The following is a 21,018-nucleotide window of genomic DNA, read 5'->3' as shown; positions in this document are numbered from 1 at the left end:
GTTGTCAAGTCTAACACAAAAACTTACGAGTGTGTTGTCAGGTATGCTTACAGACCCTTTCCAAAAAATTAGAATGTCATGGAAAAGTTGTTTAATTTCCATAATTCCATTCAAAAAGTTAAACTTTCATAGATTATAGATTCAGGGCCCACAATTTAAATGATTTCAAGTATTTATTTGTTTATTTTTACATAATTTGGGCTTCCAGCTCATTAAACCCACGAAAACAGGAATTCAAAAAATTAGAATACTGTGAAGAAATCAGCCCAAATTTTGCAGGGCATGAATGTTTTAAACTGAGTGTCACACACGAATCATCTACTAAACTCAAATCACCTGCACAGGCTTCCCCAGGTGTCATTAAATTGCTTCAGTTTGGTTCAATTGTCTCAGTTGGGTTCAATATGGGGAAGACTGCAGACATGACAACTGGCCAGAAGACCATCATTGATACCCTGCATAGGATGGGTAAGCCACAAAAGTTCATAGCTAAGGAGGCTGGTTGTTCACAGAGTGCTGTGTCCAAGCATATCAATGGAAAGTCTAGAGGAAGGGCAAAATGTGGCAGGAGAAGATGCACCAGCAAAAGAGATGACCGTGGGCTTCAGTGGATTATCAAACAGGGAAGATTCAAGAATCTGGCAGAGATCCAGAAAAAGTGGAATGAGGCGGGAGTCACAGCTTCAAAAACCACCACATTCAGACGCATCCGGGAGATGGGCTACAACTGTCGGGTTCCTCGGGTCAAGCCACTTCTGAACCTGAGCCAACGTAGGACGCGTCTCCACTGGGCCAAGGAGAAGAAGGACTAGACTGTTGGCCAGTGGTCCAAGGTCCTCTTTTCCGATGAAAGTACTGTAAAGTGTGCCTTTCATTTGGGAATCAAGGTCCAAGGGTTTGGAGGAAGACGGGTGAGGAACAGAACCCAAGCTACCTGAGGTCCAGTGTGAAATATCCACAGTCCGTCATGATTTGGGGTGCAATGTCCGGTGCAGGTGTTGGTAAACTCTGCTTTCTTAAATCCAAGGTCACCGCAACAGTCTACCAGAATGTCTTAGAGGACTTCATGATTCCTTCTGCTGAGGATCTGTATGGAGATGCAGATTTCATCTTCCAGCACGACCTGGCCCCTGCCAAAAGCACCAAAACCTGGTTTGATGCCCATGCCATCACAGTGCTTGACTGGCCAGCCAGCTCACCGGACCTAAACCCCATTGAGAATCTATGAGGTATTCTCAAGAGGAAAATGAGGGACACCAGACCCAACAACAAAGAAGAGCTGACAGCAAGCATCAAGGAAATCTGGGCTTCCATAACTCCCAGGCCATGCCACAGGCTGATTGCTTCAATGCCACGTGGCATCGAGGCAGTGATTAAGGCAAAGGGATTCCCAACCAAGTATTGAAGATTGACATATCGTTTTGAAAGTACCATATTTTGGTTGATTTGATGTGATCCTAATTTCTTTCTTTTTTTTCCTGCAAAAACTGAGAAGTAAATGGTAATTTAGTCACAGTATTCTAATTTTTTGAATTCCTGTTTTGGTGGGTTTTATGAGCTGGAAGCCCAAATTACGTAAAAATAAACAAATAAACACTTGAAATCGTTTAAATTGTGGGCCCTGAATCTATAATCTATGAAAGTTTAACTTTTTGAATGGAATTATGGAAATTAAACAACTTTTCCATGACATTCTAATTTTTTGGAAAGGGTCTGTATGCTAACAAGCCAAACGAGGCAGATGTCCACCCCATTCCGAGTCTCGGTGCAGTTTAAGTTTTGTTCCCTGTGTCCTTGAGTATATCTATGTATAGTGACGTATAGAAATATACACTGTCAAGGATGAACTTTATACAGCTTAGAGTACTGAAAATGCTCCGTGTATAAAGTGTATAGTCATTTACAAGTACCTATAAATGAAGTAGTGGTGTAATGTAGGATGTGTAGGAGTCATTTATGAGCATTAAGTTGGATGGGCGTTAGTAATTTATGAGTATTAAGTAAGTAGTAGTGTAATGCAAGCTGTGTAATTGGCTTTTTACCAGTATCCTACATACTGCATGTCATTATCAATACCAATGTCAACAGGATACTAGGGTAAACAAACCGATGCGACTGGATATCCAGTTTGACAAACAAACAATTTGGCTGCGCCGGTAGCAACCTATTTCAGCTTAATTGTTGTTTTCAATAAATTACTTTTTCAAAATGCTTTTTGTCTCACTCCTCCTTCTTGCTTTTGCATATTGTAGATCTACTTAAAACCTCATTAAGATCCAAATGTGCATAATGCATATTCTAACAATTTTTAAACTGGTCTAAAGATTTGGATCAGGAGTGTACATACTTACTGCAAAGAAATTAACTGTTGACTTTGTTTTTGCCAGCATGCTCTGGGATATGAAGTGTTATTTTACACATTTGAAAATACAGTAAGAATGCCACATTCATATAATTGGCATCTTAGCAGATTGATGTCTACATCAACAAACATTAACATTAATCGAATCGTATCTAATCTTATCGTTCGTACACTGCATCCAATCGTACGGAATCTTTCTGTTTTTTAATACATCGTTTTTAATTTTTTTCCTAAACTGTGTATTCAGATTCGAATCGAATCGTCATACATCCCTATCAGATACCGATATTGGCAGCAGATCTTCCCTCATACAAATGTCAGGTGACATCTTGTTCAATGAATGAACACATGATGCTTCTTTTACTGTGATGCTACTAGATGCATTTCACAAATAAACACCGTTGGTACAAAATAATACAAATAGTGCAATATGCAATAGAAGTTATCGAAAAAGTGCCATGTTTATTTTCAATATTTTGTCTCAACAAAAGTCATTCAAAAAAAACAATTATAGGAAGACGCCTTACCTACCCTCACATACAGTAACCAGTGCTTTCATTGCAACACTTATTTAGTTAGATGCTGTCTGACAAACACGCAAAGGTCTGATTGTGAAGGCCGAAAGTGAGTTGTTTTGTCTTTGGGCTCTTGGTGGTTGTGTGGTGCTGTCAGTGAGACAACGTGATGATAAAAAAGTAGCCCCCGAGCTTCATGGCTGCCATCCTTTTGTCATGTCGAGCTTGCACAACGTCCGCGAACATCTTATAAAGAGCCTAGCTTACCTATTTTTACAACCCAAAGGCAAAACTTAATTTAATAATTCCACACCACGTACATGCTAACTGTGCTACAAAGCTTGTCACTGTGTCTGGAGCACGTCATCATCGTGCCAATATCATTATCGGCAGAAAAGCAGATATCGTTTTGAACCAATATCGGCCGATAATATTGTTATGATATTATCGGACATCCTTAGTAATAGTAATGTATGAGTATGTATAAAGTAGGTAGTAGTATAATGTAGGATGTGTAACAGTCATTTATGAGTACAGTAATCCCTCGTTTAATTGTTAATTGGTTCCAGACCGGACCGTGATAAGTGAGTTTCCGCGACTTAGGGATCCAATGATAATAAAAGGAATATTTTCGTATTTAGAGAATAAAAAACCTGTTTATGACGTTCTAAATACAATATTTTTTTACCCTCTAGACAAGAAATAACACCCCTGTAGTCACCTTTACACTCATATTACCCACATAGTAGTTACTAGAGAAAATAAGCCATTTAAAAAATAAACAAGACTCGTGCTCGTGTGTGTTTCAATAAATGTCTTCCTGACGTGTGGACAGGATGTGACATCGGGAGTTCAGAGTTTAGTTTTAGCTGGAGTATGGCCACAACAGTAGCCCATATTATTATTATGATGATGATGATAATGATGACTATTATGCCTGTTGTGAGATAAATAATTATAAAATAAGAAAAGCATGTCATTGGCAATCAAGTCTGGTACGTGTAAAAAGTGACTCCTAGTGACCAGTGTTAACTTACAGTTCAACGTCTTGTATTGCTTTAAACTGTATTCGTATTTTAGTTCACTTATAACATTTTGGACTAATAATAGGCTGTAGTCAACCACAAAAACAGCTAATTATTATTTCATTAATTAATTAAAAAAAAAAAAAACAGAGAGTGAGGGAGCAATGTTCAAACCGCAATGGAGCGAGGGACGGCTGCATATATAAAGTAAGGAGTAGTATAATGTAGGCTGTTTAGTAGTTTTTCTTCTGGTTGTGTAATGATGTCACCATGAAGACTTACCTTGGAGGCTTTCTTCATGAACTTGGCATTGTCTTTTTCAATGTCATGCCAAGACCTGATGGGGGTCTTCAGCTCATCTCCCACCACCATGCCAGGACCCTGCGTAGCCGGACCCCCAATGAAGGTCATAATGCGAGCGCCCGTGTTGGGGAAGGCGCACTAAGGGGAGGAGCCAATGGAAGCAGACCTTTAGGATGTGACAAAATGAACATGCTCCCTCATGACTGCTAGCCCACCTCCAGCAAGCCCACGGCGATTGACATGGCGACGCCTAGGGAGCGCAGCGGCCTCTTTCCCTGGGTGACAGGCCAAGAGTCGCGTTGCAGCTCCCCCAAGAGGTCAGTCAGGTTCATGTCCACTTTTTGGATCGGCTGCAGAAATCTGAAAAAGCGCAACATTCCGTGCCAAACATCATGATTGTGGTTCTGTCCAAACCTCTTGAAGGTGTCACCTGTTGGACTGCGGCTGTTGGGCAGGCTGAGGTCCTCGTCCCTGAGAAGCCACGGGTTTGCTCAGACCCAGCATCTCCTACAAGAGGAACCACAATTCACAGCATGTGAGCACATAAGAGCCAATGAATGACAGGCATCCTTTCCTTTCCTGTGTCCAAGTATCTAAGTCCAAATGACAGAAATCATTCAAAACAGGTTTTGTTTTTATTTTATCAAAAACTGAACAAAAGCAACCTCTATTCCGCTCCTCTACTGACAGTGCCAGCTGTTCTTTTGTTTTCAAAAATACACTTTGAAGTTTGAAAGAAGACAGACTTGTTTGTTTAATAACAAATTGCCAATGCTAGCTAGGGGCTATTTCTTCATAAAGGTCGCAAACTTCAGCCTCCGAGCTTTTGTGTCCACCAATGTTTCCTTGTGTCACGACCGCATGTTGGTGAATGTGTGGTGTGCAACAATCGTTAAAAATCTCCTTCAATCCAAGCCATTCCACAAACATCCTGATTTAATTTTCAAAGTAAGCTAATATTTTATGTTTTTATTTATATTTTGAAGCGTATTTGTGCGTTTTCAGGCTTTATGAGAATCATCAAACGTGAACGTAAACATGAATTGTAATGAACTCTTCTTGTATGTTAATTAAAGTCAAGTCAGTTTTATTTCTATATCGCCAATTCACAACAGAAGTAATCCCAAGGCACTATACAAATAGCCACTCTCTTCATACATTAAAAACAACTAGAACCAGGGGTGGACTGGGGCAAAAATTTGGCCCTGGGCTGGCCCACTACAATCTGTGCGCATAAACTGTACTCAGCCTTTCGTGACACCACTATAATGAACTATGTATCACAAATCTAGACATGAAAAGTAGAGGATTACAGTTGGCTAAAGTAGGGAAAACAATAATATAACCATCTGAAAAATGGACAAATAAGATTTTATTTTATTTTTACATAATGTATAGGCAATACGTCTGCACAATACGTTTACCAGCTGTGTTTTATTCATTGTAACTGAATAATGTGAAACTTTTGAAAGGACAATAAACCATAAGCTCCATCCATCCATTTTCTATGCCGCTTGTCCTCACTAGGGTCGCCTATCCCAGCTGACTTTGGGCCAAAGGCAGGGTACTGTACTCTGGACTGGTCGCCAGCCAATTGGAGGGGACATAAAGACAAGCAACCATTCACACTCACTTTCATACCTACTGTATGGACAATTTAGAGTCTCCAATTAACCTAACATGCATATTTTTTGAATGTGGGAGGAAACCGGAGTACCCAGAGAAAACCTACGCCCACCGAGATCTTCCCAATCTCCTGACTGTATGCTAACCACTAGGCCACCGTGCAGCCACTATAAAGTCTGGCTGAATAAATATGTCAAGCATATATATTATTTACATTTTTACAGTGTCCTTTATGAAGCAAATTGGTCTGTGGGCACTTAAAACGTTGAACTCTGCATGTGACAGGATTAGGTGGATTTCATCAAAGGTAAAAACTATCAAAAATGGTCAAAATAGCAGATGTACATGTTCAAAACACATCTCATTGCAACACGTGACCTGTAATCTTGGAGATGTACATGTACGCATGCACGCACACAGATTGAAATGTTCATGTAAATAAAAGCTCCAACATGTCCCAGGCAGAACAGACTGCCAACATGCTAACAACGTACAGTGGCAGATGAACATGAACTCCTGGCCAACTAACACAACATCTAGTGACCAGAATACTACATATGATTTGTCTTTCAATATTTTTTGACTAAGAATATGCTATAGTGAAACACAAAACACTGATAATTTATACTGTAAAAGTAATACATTTTTTAAAAACTTCAATTGAGTGAGGGAGCGATGTTCGAACCGCGATTTAATGAGGGACAACTGTATCTATCATGAACTTTACGCTGTAGTTATCTTTTTTCATGTTTTTTATGACGTGGCAGTGATTGAACACTGCAAAAATTAAGTTTTGCGTGCACCTCAACTTAAAAGTTTGCCTCCCTTGTCAAGTTTTTAGTCAGCAGGTGTGACAAACGTGTCATACAGTACCGGCTTATTGTGCTGTATGAATGGTTAATGACATATCTTCTACCATCTTGTAGAAGAGCATTTGATTGTTGTACCTGCCCCTAAACATCACTGGCATCGAGATGAACAAAGATACTTTATTTCTATAAAAAAAAAAAAAAATCCTAATTTTCCCACCAATTAAGTGACATTGGATCATTCCTCACGGCACACCTAAATATGGTGTGTCAAATTCAGCAAACGGCACAACAGCACCATCTGCTTTGATGAAACTGTATGCATTTTTGCTGAAAACAAAAAAAGTAAATCCGTTTTGTTTGTAAATGTAAAAACAGGTAATGGAGTAGTTGTTTTTTTGCATTATTTTTTCATTAAATAGAAGACAAGGCTTATACTGACTGACAGGAAGACAATGCATAGCACAAGTTAGCTTAGAATGAGTCGCTTAGCGTATACCTGCAGCTGTTTTGCGCTCAGGTCTTTGGTTCCTTTGAAGACGTAGCTCTTGGAGATGCCCTCGCAGCCCAGCTCGTGCACATGAACGATGCGCCCGAAGGTGATGAGGCCCACAAGCGCTGTGGGTGGCAGAAGGGACAAGGACATCTGCAGGGACTCCTTCAAAGCCTGAAGGTCCTCGTCCTCCATGCACGTGTCCACGACATAGAGGAAGACCAGCGGCATCTGTGGGCCGCGCTGAGGACGGACATCACAAGTTACTTTGTGCACGTTTTGGCCTTCTAGTCCGAAGAACCACTTGTCTGGATTTTGAGAGGTGATCCAATTGGTCCAGGTTCCCTGTGTGAAAAGAATCTCACAGTCTGGTTGTGGTAGTCTGGCTCACCTGGACCACGTACTCAATGGTGGAGAACTGAGGCAGGAGCTCAGCCGGTTGGTTCACTTCTGAGATTCCGGAGTAGGCCGGCGGGAACTGAATCAAGCATGGAGAGTGTGAGTGAGGGGGGGGGGGGTCATCTGCATCATGGCGAGTTCAGCTGAACACAACTTGTACCTGGTTCCTCTGGTAACAGAAGTTACACGCCCAAATTTTGGTGTGGTAGTCCACCTGACTGCAACACAGGTGAGGGGTTAATTATGTGACTTGAAAGCTCCATCGCTTCCTGTACGTATGTGTGAGTTCACCTACCAAAGTGGGTTGAGCACAGCTCGGCAAGTGGCTCGGCTGCACAGAAGCGGTTCATACTGGATGGGCGGGAGATCGGGTCGCTCCTTGAGGGGCGTGAAGAGAGCCGCCACCGGAACCACCATGCGGGTCGCCTCCAGACGGCTGGACGGCCACACATTCCAGCTGAAGCGCACGCCATCACGGTCCTCATTCTGAGCAATGTACTCTGTGAAGGTTGCCATGGCAACGCTGGGATGCAGACACCCAAGGATCACTTTATTAGGACCTTGGGTCAGTCCAACATGATGACGTCATATGTCAACACTACTATATATAAAATACATATATACTATCTATCTTACTAAAACATCTGAATTCATGTCCCATTTAAAGGGAAGGCTAAGCAAGGCTTTTGAAAACTTGGTGACTAACGTTCAATTCAAAGCTGACAAACTCAACGTGTATTAATTTTTTTTTACTTTGAAATGCTTGACAGGTGAGCAAGCAGGTCGCTGCTAAAAAGACAACACGTTTACAATAAAAAAACACACACAATAAAAACACTCACCGCCCGCTGCTTCGCTGTGTTGACTGAATGTATTGCTTGGCTGAGTGTTAGTGCTAAACGAAAGTGTCAACGTGTTAAAATGTTAAAAGAGTTAGTGTTAAAGAGCTAGTATAGTTTGCTGCTTGAGTCCCGCCTGCTGACAACCAAGCAAAACAACATGGCGGTGGCGCCACGTCAAGACACAGATATAATATAAAGTTAGACAGAGTCCTTACTCTAAAACAAATTCAGGAGCCCAATCCCCAAGCTGTGTCGATGAAGACAATTCCGATCCACGTTGAATTTTTCCTCCAGAACAATAAAAATACAATGTAAACGTAATCCAACCAATTTGGGTCCAATTGAAATTTCCTCGCTGTTAAAACGGTACATTAACGGTAGGTTAGAGTGACACATCTTCTCTGTACAAAGATCTTTGAGCCACAAAGCTCTCTGAGCAATGACATGGCTTGAAAATGTCAGTTTCAATAAACATTAAATGTTGTCTCTTCCATGTATAATTACCATGTTTTCTTTACTATGTATATGGGTCAAAGACGAATAAGGATTTTAAAAATGTTCAAAAAATGCCAATTGAAGTTTGTAACTCAACAACATAGATTTATCTTAAGAATGCAAATTGCATATTTTTTGTGGACTGTATGCAAAGTGTATGTAAAAATGAATAATAGATATTGATAGAATAATATATATACATTGTTAGAGTTCAACAAAGAATTACTGGTCAGAATAACATATTTTTAGCAAAATGTTTCAGATACTGGAATGGATTTATAGGTGCGCCTGATCATACAAACGTCCATGCCAAAAAGAGAAAAAAAAAACGGAAAATGTATTAAAACACTTTAAAGTAAAGGCAAAAATCTTTGTCATTGTATCATCAACTGAAGAAAACATGATTGTGTAAGATAATAATCACATCTTGGGTTAATTTACTTTACTGTGTCACTGTTACTTGGTATGACACACTTTCACCCAAAAATGGAAAACTGCAGGATTTCAAAGTATTTCACTACTCAAGACCTTTTCAACAGTTCAACAATACATAGTACAAAGAAAGAGACATTAGCAACTGTTAATTATTTGACTTTTTTTTTTTAAAGAATATTTAATTTCAGAAACAGAACTGACCATTTACCAGACATTGCACATGGCCAGGGCCCCACGGTGGCCTAGTGGTTAGCATGTTGGCCACACAGTCAGGAGATCGGGAAGACCTGGGTTGGTCATCTCTGTGTGGAGTTTGCATGTTCTCCCCGCGTGTGCATGTGTTTTCTCAGGGTGCTCCTCCCACATTCCAAGAACATGCATGTTAGGTTAATTGGTGACTCTAAATTGTCCATAGGTATGAATGTGAGTGTGAATGGTTGTTTGTCTATATGTGCCCTGTGATTGACTGGCAACCAGTACCTCGCCTCCTGCCCAAATTCAGCTGGGATAGGCTGCAGCATACCGTGACCTTAGTGAGGATAAACGGCATAGAAAATGGATGGATGCACATGGCCAAAGCTCAAACTTGGTAAAAAAAAAAAAAAATCTATCATAAAATAAAAATTAAAAAAACAAAATGAAATATTAGACATACAAACAATAAGTCTGAATATTACAATATCAACTTGATGCTTTAAAAGTGACAAAATACCAAGTAAAACATATATTCAGCAACATATCCATTCTGGATAATTGGGGAAAAGTCTTATTCAGGGAGGACAAAAAAAACATATTTTCCTGCCAAAATTTGGCCAAATATAAAACAAATATAAAACAATGGCTTAGCCAGATAAAACATAATTCAGTCTTCATCACATCAATGATATATTTCACATGGAAAAGGCATTTTTTAAATAATAAAACCACCATGTTTTATTATCGTTATCCAGACGGATATGATTATAGGACATCACACACGGGTGACACTAAAAGTCCAAACATCAGAATTTCAAGAGAGACTTACTGACCTTTCAGTCAGTTGTCTTCTTGAAATCACTGTAGCTAGTCACATGACTACACAAATGCTTTATGGCTAATATTGGCATTTGAATGTCTGTTACCCAGAAAAGATATCAGGGAAATCCAAATATGCGGACAGAAGTATTTTACTAGCACAAATATGTAAAAAAGCCTTGGGTTGTAAGTATACATTACTGCTTGCAAACATCACAATTATGCCCAAGTAGATAATTATTATTTTTTTTACATTTTGTCAAAATTTTATAGTAAGCTTTTAGGGCCGGACATTACTCAGGAATGACATTTTGGTACTTTTGAGCACAATTGCTCCTTTTTATTGTGTTTATTGTGTTTATTTCTTACAATAGATAATCACACACAGTAAGTAAAGAGGACCGAGTTGAGTAATAAAATGTAGTGTTTTAAAATATATATGCACAATATGCTTTGGACACTGAAATTTAGACATCTAGTCTTTGACCCAACCATCCATTCATTTCATGTACCGCTTGTCCTAGGTATGGTCACGGGTATGCTGGAGTCTATCCCCGCTATCTTCAGGCGAGAGATGGGTACACACTGAATTGGTCATTTTTTACCCATACATTAAATATTGCTTTGAAAATGTATATATATATATATATATTACAACAAAAATTTATAACAATGTATTACACCAAGTGTTAATATTAAAAAGATGTATTATACACGATTTAGTATTGTGTTATACTAAAAGTTTTAGTATTATAAAAGGTGTATTATACACCATATATAGTGTTATGTATAAAAGTGTTGTATGTTATAACGATGTACATGCCTTTCCTGTGTACTGTAATGTGTAATGGAAGTGTGTGCCATGATTATTCACCATTCCACAATCAACTGCAGACAAAGTCCTAAGTGGACTGGAAAATGGAAATCTCACATTAAAAATATACAACATAAAGTGGCTAGAAATACCTCAATACTAAATAAAGCAAAATTTGTTCTAGACCAAAAATCACTCCATACTCTCTACTGCTCTCTGGTATTAGCATATATAACTTATTGTGTGGAGGTATGGGGAAACAACTATAAAAGTACACTACACTCATTAAATATGCTAGGAAAGGTCAGTTAAGATGATCCATGATGCCGCTTACAGGGAACATACAAACCCTTTATTCCTAAAATCACAATTATTAAAATTTGCTGATCTGGTAAACTATCAAACAGCTAAAATTATGCATAAAGCTAACTATAACATGTTACCCAAAAATGTAAAAAAAATTCAACAAAAGAGGAGAAATATGATCTTAGGGACAAATTAACCCTAAAACATTTATATGCACGGACTACATTAAAACCTTCAGCATTTCTGTATGTGGAATCAAGTTGTGGAACGGATTGGGTAAGTAAGGAACTCAAACAACGCATTAAAATGAGCAATTTCAAGAAACAGTACAAGCAGTTAATGCTATAATGCAATGCTATATCTAACCAATCTTGCACTGACTACAAACTCTTCATTTTCGGTGGGTACATTGTCTGTACTTGCTCACCATCAACTATTTCATCAGCTTTTATCAATTTCTTACCGTCATTAGGTTGGTTGTACATTGAACAAATGTTTTGCAACTGATGTGAAACTGCTGAGGGGTAGGATTAAATAAGCTTTGCTTCTTCCTACTCCTTCTTGGACATGTAGAATTGTGGATTGTGTTTTGTGATGAGCTCCACTGTAATTTGTGTGCATGTTTAAGATGTATTAAACCATTACCATAAGCAGAAACAGACAGTACTCTATCTCACCTGACGGAGGCGTGAGTGTAAATCACTGAATAGAGTAAAATATTCAGAGCTTTATTGCCCTTGGTACCGGTGGTATTTTGGGCTGATGATTCTTTGAAAAATAACAACATCAGCATAAAATGACAGTTTTAAAATAGAGCAAGAGAAAGATTTATTTGGTGTCTGGTCCAATCAGGACTAAACAAACTTAACAAGGTCCAAAAAAGTCCAGATTGAAAAATCCTGCTTTGTGTGTCACATGTTGTTGAATCCCATCATGCCCTTCATGTTTCCTGCTGCGCCCTGCTGGAACTGACGCATCATGGACTGAAGTCCCGCCATGCCACCTGCACACGTACAAATGTGGTCAGCCCACCGCACGTGCATGTCATGTGACGTGTGGGCGGCATCTTACCCATGTGGTGGAGCACCCGTGGGTCCATCATTTTAGCCATCTGCTGGTTGAGTTTCGCCATCTGAGAAGGGTTGACATTCTTGGACATGTCTCCTCCTGACAGACAAAAACGTGTCAACACGCTGCTGAACATGGCCGACAAGAACCAACAACACGAGCCAACTACACGTTACCTTTGAAGAGGCCTTTGATCCCACCCATCTTTTTCACCATCTGAGCAAATTTGGTGTATTGGGTCAAAAGTTCTTGGACGTCTCGAGTGGCCACGCCCGCTCCACGAGCCACACGCTGAATTCTGTTGGGCTGCTTGCTAAACAGCTTAGCTCCATCCTTACTGTCTAACTCTGTGAGTGCACACAAGTCACATTCAAGTGTGTTGCTGTGTTTGTATGTATGTGTGTGTGTGAGTGCGTTTTACCTTGGTCGTTCATGCTGTCCATGATGGTCATCAGTTTCTTTAGTCTGGCCATTGATTCTTGCTCATTTCCTTTACTCATGAAGTCTGTTCCAAAGCCTGGAATCATACCCTACATACACACATACACACACACACATACACACACACACAAATGATTGGGAGAGTTGCCTTAAGCCATGTTTAACAGTTATGCGACATGGTGTTTACCATGATCTGTCCAAAAGGTCCCATCTTCATGATGTTTTGGAACTGTTCATACATGTCTCTGAGTGTGAACTGACCTGAGTATCAGGAGTTATAGGTCAGCCCCACATTCACATCAAGTGGCAAGTTAGAGCATAAGGTTGGGGTTAGTGTTAATTACAGTTAGGATTAACGTTAGGGTTAGGGTAATGTACACAAATTTAGGAGGTTTGGGAGCTGGCGGTGTCTCACCATGTTTCAGCTTGTCAATCAGTTCCTCGTTGTCGTCCAACTTGAGCTCGTTGACTCGGTCGATCAAGCCCTCAATGTCGCCCATGCCTGACCGGAAGAAAAAGTCATTGAGTGCTTTCATTCTTTCAAGCAGCCCCGACCAGAAGGTGTCACGGCAGCGTACCAAGTAGTTTACTGATGAACGGCTGCGTCTTGAAAGGCTCAAAGTCATCGATATGTTCCCCTGTTCCGATGAAGATGATGGGACTCCTGGTGGCTGCCACCCTGACAGGAAACCACACCAGCGAGTCAGGCGGACACGAACCAACAATCTAGCGCGTCATCACAGGGACAAGAAGTGCAGTCTTACGCGCTCAAAGCTCCGCCTCCTTTGGCGTGACCGTCCAGTTTGGTGATGATGACCGACGCCACATCCACTTTATCTTTGAAGGCTTTGGCTTGCAACTCACAGGCCTGACCAATGGATGCGTCCATCACGTACACAATGTTGTCTGGTTGCTATGGCAACAGGTGGAGACATCCCTGAGACTGAATCAAGGCTGAGGAGCGCAGAGATGCATTAAAGTACTCACCACAGCATTGGATACTTGCAGCATCTCTTCAAACAGCGAGTCTTCCTGTTTGTGTCTTCCACTCGTGTCTACGATGATGATCTCAAAATTCTCTCCTTTGAACTTCTCCACCCCCTCTGACGCAATCACCACAGGATCCATCTCTGTGTAACTGAACGCAGCACATGTGACCATGCGGCGGGAACCTGAACGCGCCACGCGGCGGGAACCTGAACGCGGCACGCGTGACCACGCGGCGGGAAGCTGAACACGGCACGTGTGCCCACGTGGCGGGAACCTGAACGCAGCATGCGTGTCTAAACAAGAAAAATGCATGTACATTCTTGAAGTAATTGACCAACAGAAGTTTTTACAACTGAAGGAATTTCAAAACACGTTAACAAGGTGTTTGCAATCCAGGTTGAAAATGCACTTATGTGCACGTTCTGATATGCATGGGCAATTTGAAGAAAAAAAAAAAAAACAAAACATTTCTTGGGCTGTGACTTTAAAGATAATGTACATGTCATTGTACATCTAATATATCACTATTTTGACTAACAGGCACCAGTCAGCTGTAACAGCCAGTAAAAGTGCCATATGGACAGATATTTTTACTGTTTGTTTTTTTAACTCCACTTGTGTGGATGGAGATTTTTCTTTAGCATAGTGAGGGAAATGAGCATTTTTGAAAATATGTTAATTTTTGTTCATTCCTGCTTTTAGACTTCTCATGTCCGACTGTTTGTGAGGCCTTAAACGTGTCCTGATTATTAGATGAGCGGGGACAGGAAGAGGGAGCCTCTGTGTGTGTGTATCTTGTGAAAGTGACAGCTGTGGTTGTATTTTGGCCGTAAGTAACCTGTTTGTTTTAATAAAGTGACTGTGGATCGACCACCTCCTTGGTATCCTTTTGATATCTGGGCAAAAGCCACAGTATTTTATTTTGCAGCTCTGTGGTACGAAGATTGCATGTACTGTACACTCCTGATCAAAATTTTAAGACCACTTGTAAAATAGGAAGAATTTACATTTGGATCTGACGAAGTAGAGTTTCAAAATGCAAAAAGAACTGGGAGTGAGACAGAAATGTCAAACTGCAGCTGGCTATGTGAAGATGTTTAAGGGGGCATCACTCATGAACGAAGGCCCTCGTCTGTTCACAATGCCCGCCTGACAAAGGACTTCTTCCAGAGGAATAACATCACTCTCTTGGACCATCCTTTGTGTTACTCTAATCTAAATCCAATTGAGAACATTTGAAGATGGATGGCAAGGGAAGTTTACAAAAAATGGACATCAGTTCCAGACAGTGGATGCCCTCGGTGAAGCCATCTTCACCCCCTGGAGCAACATTCCCACTAGCCTCCTGGAAACACTGACATCAAGCGTGCCTAAACCAATTTTTGAGGTGATTAACAAGAATGCAGCTACTCATGACTGAGTCCTTTTTTGGAACATTTCTTTTTTAGTTTTTTTTTGCCTTATTCACATTTTTTCTTGCTCGTTAAGATCCAACAGTGCAAAATGAAAATTCTTGCAATTTTTCAAGTGGTCTTAAAATTTTGATCAGGGGTGTATGTGTAAAATAGTTGACATATACCCTTGGTTAGTCAGGAGAGGTGCAAAAAAAACCAAACAAAACCACCTTTCGCAATTACATAATTGTCTGAAATTTCAATTTTGATTAGAAAATGATAAACCGTTTAGCCTTAACCTGAACATAGCACACATGACTACACATGGGGAACCTGAACGCAGCACAGAGCAGTTAGACTAACCTGCCGTAGAAGGGGATTCTGGCCTTGGTGGCATTCTGTTTGAGCTGATCGAAGGCACCTGCAGACAACAGCCGATGAGTTAGCATCACCACTGGAGTCAATTGTTATTTTGTGGTGTTGCGGGTTTACCAGCTCTGAAGGTGTCAGCGCAGATCAGGCAGGTCTTCCAGCCTTTTCTCTGGTAGAAATACGCCAGCTGCATGAAAGACATTGTTAGGAGGCAGGACTACAAGGATATTCTTGGAAGTTACCATGTCTTGATGCTTGATATTGTGGATAGAGATTGTTATTATAATAATTATGCAGCAGGGGATTGGACAGGGTCACCTTCGAGCAGGTTGTGGTTTTGCCACTCCCCTGCAGGCCAACAAACATGATGACGTTGTTCTTTCCTTTGACGGGAGTCCATGCCTTCACACCAGGATCCACCAACTGGGGTGACACAAAAACATGTTTCAACTTTCTGGCAAGGAGACATTCTCATAAGGATTTTCTAGACTGGTTCCAGATCTGACCTTAACAAGCTCCTTGAAGACAGAGTGCTGGATCATCCTCCTCTTGTTCAGACCGGATGCCATCTCCTCCAGGTCTATTGCGGCCCTACAAGTACAAGCAGAGTACAGGCTTGAAGCAGCAGGAAGAGATCTAGAGGTCAACCAGCTTCTCCACATGGACTCACTTGACATTCTCTCTCAGCTGTTTGACAAGCTTAATGTTGACGTCGGCCTCCAGCAAGGCAGCACAAACCTCCTTCAACATGGCGTTCAGAACCTGAATAAAGAGGGCGGTCTTTTTAAGCTTTCCTGGTGAAAGAACAAGACAGCGCCACCTTTACAAGACGTGTTGTGCTACCTCTTCATTGATGATGGTGGCGTTGCTGAGTGACCTCAGCGCCGAGGTGATCTTGCGGCCTAAATCTGCCAAGACCATGATGACGTGTGAGGCTGCACGCACGTACAACTTTAGTCCACTTCCACTTCTGAGGAGACACACAGATTTTCATCATTTAGAACATTGTGTAAACCAAGTCATGAAATGGGACTGACACTCACATGTGGGTGGCGGTGACCCCCTGTCTGAGTGAGTCAGCTTTACAGACGACTGTACACTTCCTGTTAGAATAATATGACAATTGTCACTATGACAATGGCAGTAACTTCATGTTCAATATCTGCAATGTCAGTACTAATTAGGGAGTGTCAGACGTTGACACCGCTGGATGCCCCTCTTCGTTTTCGATGCGGTGCGCATGCTCAGTGACGCACCTCTTCCGGATCTGTTTGTTTTTACATTTTGAGGTTGTTTTTTTAGTTACACGATATCGAACATGGGATAAAATGTAACAGAGGAACAGAGGAACCTTATAACGGCCACAAATATTGATCATTATAATGATTAACTATCGACATGAATTGACCAAATAAATCAATCTGATCGTTTATAAACAAACCTAACCATGCTAACCTTTGCCGTGATCTGGCTTGATGTGTGTTCTGCTCAAAAGTAAACAAGGTGAAAAATCATGCATCTTATTAAAAACACAATGGTCCGGGCGTTTAAGTAAGGCCAATTAAAAGCACATAAAATGATTCCACTTACCGACTCTTTACGAGTTCAGTTCAAGTCGCAGTTGCTAGCACAAGCCTGCCGTCATCAATCCACTCAGCCGGAAGCTACATTCTTCTTCTGTTGCTTCTTCTTCTACTTCTGTTTGTTATTGGCGTTTGGCAAGCAACTTTTGGTGTGCATTACCGCCACCTTTTGAATAGGAGTGTGGAACAGAATCTGATCTACTCTATAATCTACTTGTATATATACTGTATATATGTCCCGTTTTTCCTAGAAATGAAAATATATATCTGTAAAAAATAAAAAAAACAAAACACGTCCAGAGTCTAGTTGTAAAGTATGAGCAACATTTAATCTTGTCTTATCCTGTTTAAACTTATCCTCCAACACACTTCTCCTCTGTTGATACTTGTCTGGATTGAATTAAGACATGACTGATACTTTCAGTATACTACTTTTAATTTAAACTTCTTTTTAAAAGCCTTTCCGTCACAACTGCCTCAATCTCAGCTTTACTGTATTTAATATCTATTTCTACTTGTGCTTTTCTTGTTTCTGTCTTCGCGTATGTACAGTATCTGACAACTCATTGCCCTCCACTCCAATATGTGCTGGCACCCATAATAGAGTCATTATTAGCCTTGCTTCCTTTACCCTTTTAAAAGTCTGGAGGATCTCAAAAATGACATCTTGTCTGAACTCTGAATTCATACTTTTACTGTAATGCTCACAAGGGGAACTGCTGGAATCTGAGGCTGCAACAACTGATACTGGTTTAACACTTCCTACCCAATATAATGATCACCGTTATCGTCATTAAAATAATGATAATTACTGTATTGCTACTATTATTGGTAAATGGTTGTGAATATATATTCTAAAATAATAATATTTATTATTATAACTACAACTAGCGACCCTAATGAGGAAAAGCGGCATAGAAAATGGATGGATGGATTATAACTACAAGTCAATAATAAAACCAATAATTACAATAATACTAATAATTATTACTGTATATTACATTTCTTGTTTGCGTTGTACATTTACCCCGCCTCTCGCCCAAAGTCAGCTGGGATAGGCTTCAGCATTCCTAATGAGGACCAGCGGCATAGAAAATGTCTGGATGGATGGATGACATTGTACATTTGTACATATTGGTGGTGCGAGACCTGGGGTGTTTTCCAGGTACGAGGCTCAACAAACTTTGAGCCTTACCCTGAACTCTGAGTTAACTTACCTTGAGAATGGAAAGGCAAAGTTTTGGGTTCCAGAACAGCTGATCTGAGTTAGTTCAATAAATGCTGGTTATTCCACAAAATCGAATCGAATCGAGGCAACTGGACTCTTGCTGGTTTTACCTTTAGTCCAACTTTTAAGTGTGGAGCTCCCCTCTTTATATGTCCCTGGTGGGTGTGGCCCCTGGGGATGGTCACCATGGGTTGCTATTGTGGTGGTCAATGTGGCCTGTAAACGCGCCTCTTGCATGGCGATAAGCCCCTCGAGCATGGCGATAAGTCATTCACCTGGCTGGTGGCAAAACAACTTCTTAGTGGCCATGGTTCCCCTGGAACGTGACTATCTTCAGGGATAGTCAGGACATGATTGTAAGCAGACGACAGGTGATGGCGTAAACCTCCGCCTCTGTGCAGAGTGGGTCTTTCAAGCTTGACATAGATGGCTTCTTTCACACTTTTTTCAAACCAGCAGCCTTCTCTTTCCAGATTTTGGATGTGGTTTTCTTCAAAGGAACATTCCGCCTTTTGGAGATGCAATCCTCTCCTAGCGTAAGGCTCCAGGAATTCATTCTGCTTGGACATCTACTGTATTAGGAAGGACACGCTGTTAGACACACTATGTCTGACAGCTTGCTTCAGATTCAGCAGGAGGGAGGAGACAAGAAAAAAGTTTGTTTCAGGGTTTATTCAAGAAAACCTGCAAGCGGATTCACAGAACCTCATAATCAGGTTTAAAAGAAACTTTTTGAAATTTTGCCCATCATCCACAAACCTTATGTGAGACATGAACACATATCTATTTTCTGTGCGTTTTAAAGATTAAAAAAGATAAAAGACAGAGCTCAGAATGCACGCAATGGGAAACATTCTGCCTAAAAAGCCTTTTGAAAATTACTCCAAAAAGCGCCATCAACGTTCCATTCGCATATAATGTGATGTGCATATTACCCATATTTACAGCGACATTGCTATTAAAATTGTTACGCTGATCGAACTATGTTGCTGTTGTATTGATACCGTGCCACGCCACACTGGCTAGCCACGAGCCAACAAGCCCGCAGCGCGTCCCAATGCACTCACAACACCTCAGGTGACTACCGACAGGTAAAGCTACATATTGGAGCTGCTGCGGTGTTTTTATTTTTGAGTTTGAAAAATGTAATGCTAGGTTTAGGTGTTCGTTTCTATGTTCCTATGTGAAATCAATGTGCCCAGAAAGGAAGTTAATACACGTTATCATGAATGTACCTGTTACTACAGACCCTTTCCAAAAAATTAGAATGTCATGGAAAAGTTGTTTAATTTCCATAATTCCATTCAAAAAGTTAAACTTTCATAGATTATAGATTCAGGGCCCACAATTTAAACAATTTCAAGTGTTTATTTTTACGTAATTTGGGCTTCCAGCTCATAAAACCCACGAAAACAGGAATTCAAAAAATTAGAATACTGTAAAGAAGTCACCATTTACTTCTCAGTTTTTGCAGGAAAAAAAGAAAGAAATTAGGATCACATCAAATCAATCAAAATATGGTACTTTCAAAACGATGTCAATCTTCAATACTTGGTTGGGAATCCCTTTGCCTTAATCACTGCCTCGATGCCACGTGGCATTGAAGCAATCAGCCTGTGGTATTGCCTGGGAGTTATGGAAGCCCAGATTTCCTTGATGCTTGCTGTCAGCTCTTCTTTGTTGTTGGGTCTGGTGTCCCTCATTTTCCTCTTGAGAATACCCCATAGATTCTCAATGGGGTTTAGGTCCGGTGAGTTGGCTGGCCAGTCAAGCACTGTGATGGCATGGGCATCAAACCAGGTTTTGGTGCTTCTGGCGGTATGGGCAGCGGCCGGGTCCTGCTGGAAGATGAAATCTGCATCTCCATACAGATCCTCAGCAGAAGGAATCATGAAGTCCTCTAAAACTTTCTGGTAGACTGTTGCGGTGACCTTGGATTTAAGAAAGCAGAGTTTACCAACACTTGCACCGGACATTGCACCCCAAATCATGACGGACTGTGGATATTTCACACTGGACCTCAGGCAGCTTGGGTTCTGTTCCTCACCCGTCTTCCTCCAAGCCCTTGGACCTTGATTCCCAAATGAAAGGCACACTTTACTTTCATTGGAAAAGAGGACCTTGGACCACTGGCCAACAGTCCAGTCCTTCTTCTCCTTGGCCCAGTGGAGACGCTTCCTACGTTGGCTCAGGTTCAGAAGTGGCTTGACCCGAGGAACCCGACAGTTGTAGCCCATCTCCCGGATGCGTGTGAATGTGGTGGTTTTTGAAGCTGTGACTCCCGCCTCATTCCACTCTTTCTGGATCTCTGCCAGATTCTTGAATCTTCCCTGTTTGATAATCCACTGAAGCCCACGGTCATCTCTTTTGCTGGTGCATCTTCTCCTGCCACATTTTGCCCTTCCTCTAGACTTTCCATTGATATGCTTGGACACAGAACTCTGTGAACAACCAGCCTCTTTAGCTGTGAACTTTTGTGGCTTACCCATCCTATGCAGGGTATC

The 21,018-nt window shown here is 41.0% G+C and overlaps 2 protein-coding genes across 3 annotated transcripts in view; both read right to left on the bottom strand.

Moving 5' to 3' along the window:
- The window catches only part of sec23a (Sec23 homolog A, coat complex II component), a 14,046-nt gene extending 5,508 nt beyond the window's left edge, over nt 1-8,538 (bottom strand). The window contains exons 1-8 of the mRNA XM_054797128.1: nt 8,375-8,538; nt 7,828-8,055; nt 7,693-7,750; nt 7,525-7,611; nt 7,140-7,376; nt 4,636-4,712; nt 4,421-4,565; nt 4,185-4,343 (exon numbers count right to left, since the gene is read on the bottom strand). Of these exons, the coding sequence (XP_054653103.1) occupies nt 4,185-4,343; nt 4,421-4,565; nt 4,636-4,712; nt 7,140-7,376; nt 7,525-7,611; nt 7,693-7,750; nt 7,828-8,048 (984 nt within the window). The 5' untranslated portion in view covers nt 8,049-8,055; nt 8,375-8,538. The remainder of the gene's footprint in view (nt 1-4,184; nt 4,344-4,420; nt 4,566-4,635; nt 4,713-7,139; nt 7,377-7,524; nt 7,612-7,692; nt 7,751-7,827; nt 8,056-8,374) is intronic.
- Nucleotides 8,539-12,150: 3,612 nt separating this feature from the next.
- Nucleotides 12,151-17,396, bottom strand: srp54 (signal recognition particle 54). Of its 2 annotated transcripts, XM_054797613.1 has the most exons (17): nt 17,294-17,396; nt 16,747-16,806; nt 16,547-16,673; nt 16,374-16,465; nt 16,210-16,294; nt 16,022-16,126; nt 15,824-15,890; nt 15,695-15,752; nt 13,935-14,085; nt 13,712-13,860; nt 13,526-13,626; nt 13,363-13,449; nt 13,135-13,208; nt 12,928-13,036; nt 12,683-12,853; nt 12,510-12,605; nt 12,151-12,441 (listed from the first exon to the last, which is right to left on the bottom strand). In XM_054797613.1, the coding sequence occupies exons 3-17, from the start codon at nt 16,622-16,624 to the stop codon at nt 12,350-12,352; spliced, it is 1,515 nt and encodes a 504-aa protein (XP_054653588.1). In that variant the 5' UTR covers nt 16,625-16,673; nt 16,747-16,806; nt 17,294-17,396; the 3' UTR covers nt 12,151-12,349. The 2 variants fall into 2 exon arrangements, with proteins under 2 accessions (XP_054653588.1, XP_054653589.1); XM_054797614.1 differs by lacking the exon at nt 16,747-16,806 and having other exon boundaries at nt 17,294-17,393.
- Between the last annotated feature and the right edge of the window lie 3,622 nt (nt 17,397-21,018).

The sequence above is a fragment of the Dunckerocampus dactyliophorus genome, chromosome 13, assembly GCF_027744805.1.
Source record: "Dunckerocampus dactyliophorus isolate RoL2022-P2 chromosome 13, RoL_Ddac_1.1, whole genome shotgun sequence".
Classification (NCBI taxonomy): Eukaryota; Metazoa; Chordata; class Actinopteri; order Syngnathiformes; family Syngnathidae; genus Dunckerocampus; species Dunckerocampus dactyliophorus.
This window is presented reverse-complemented; position numbering and strand designations above follow the sequence as displayed.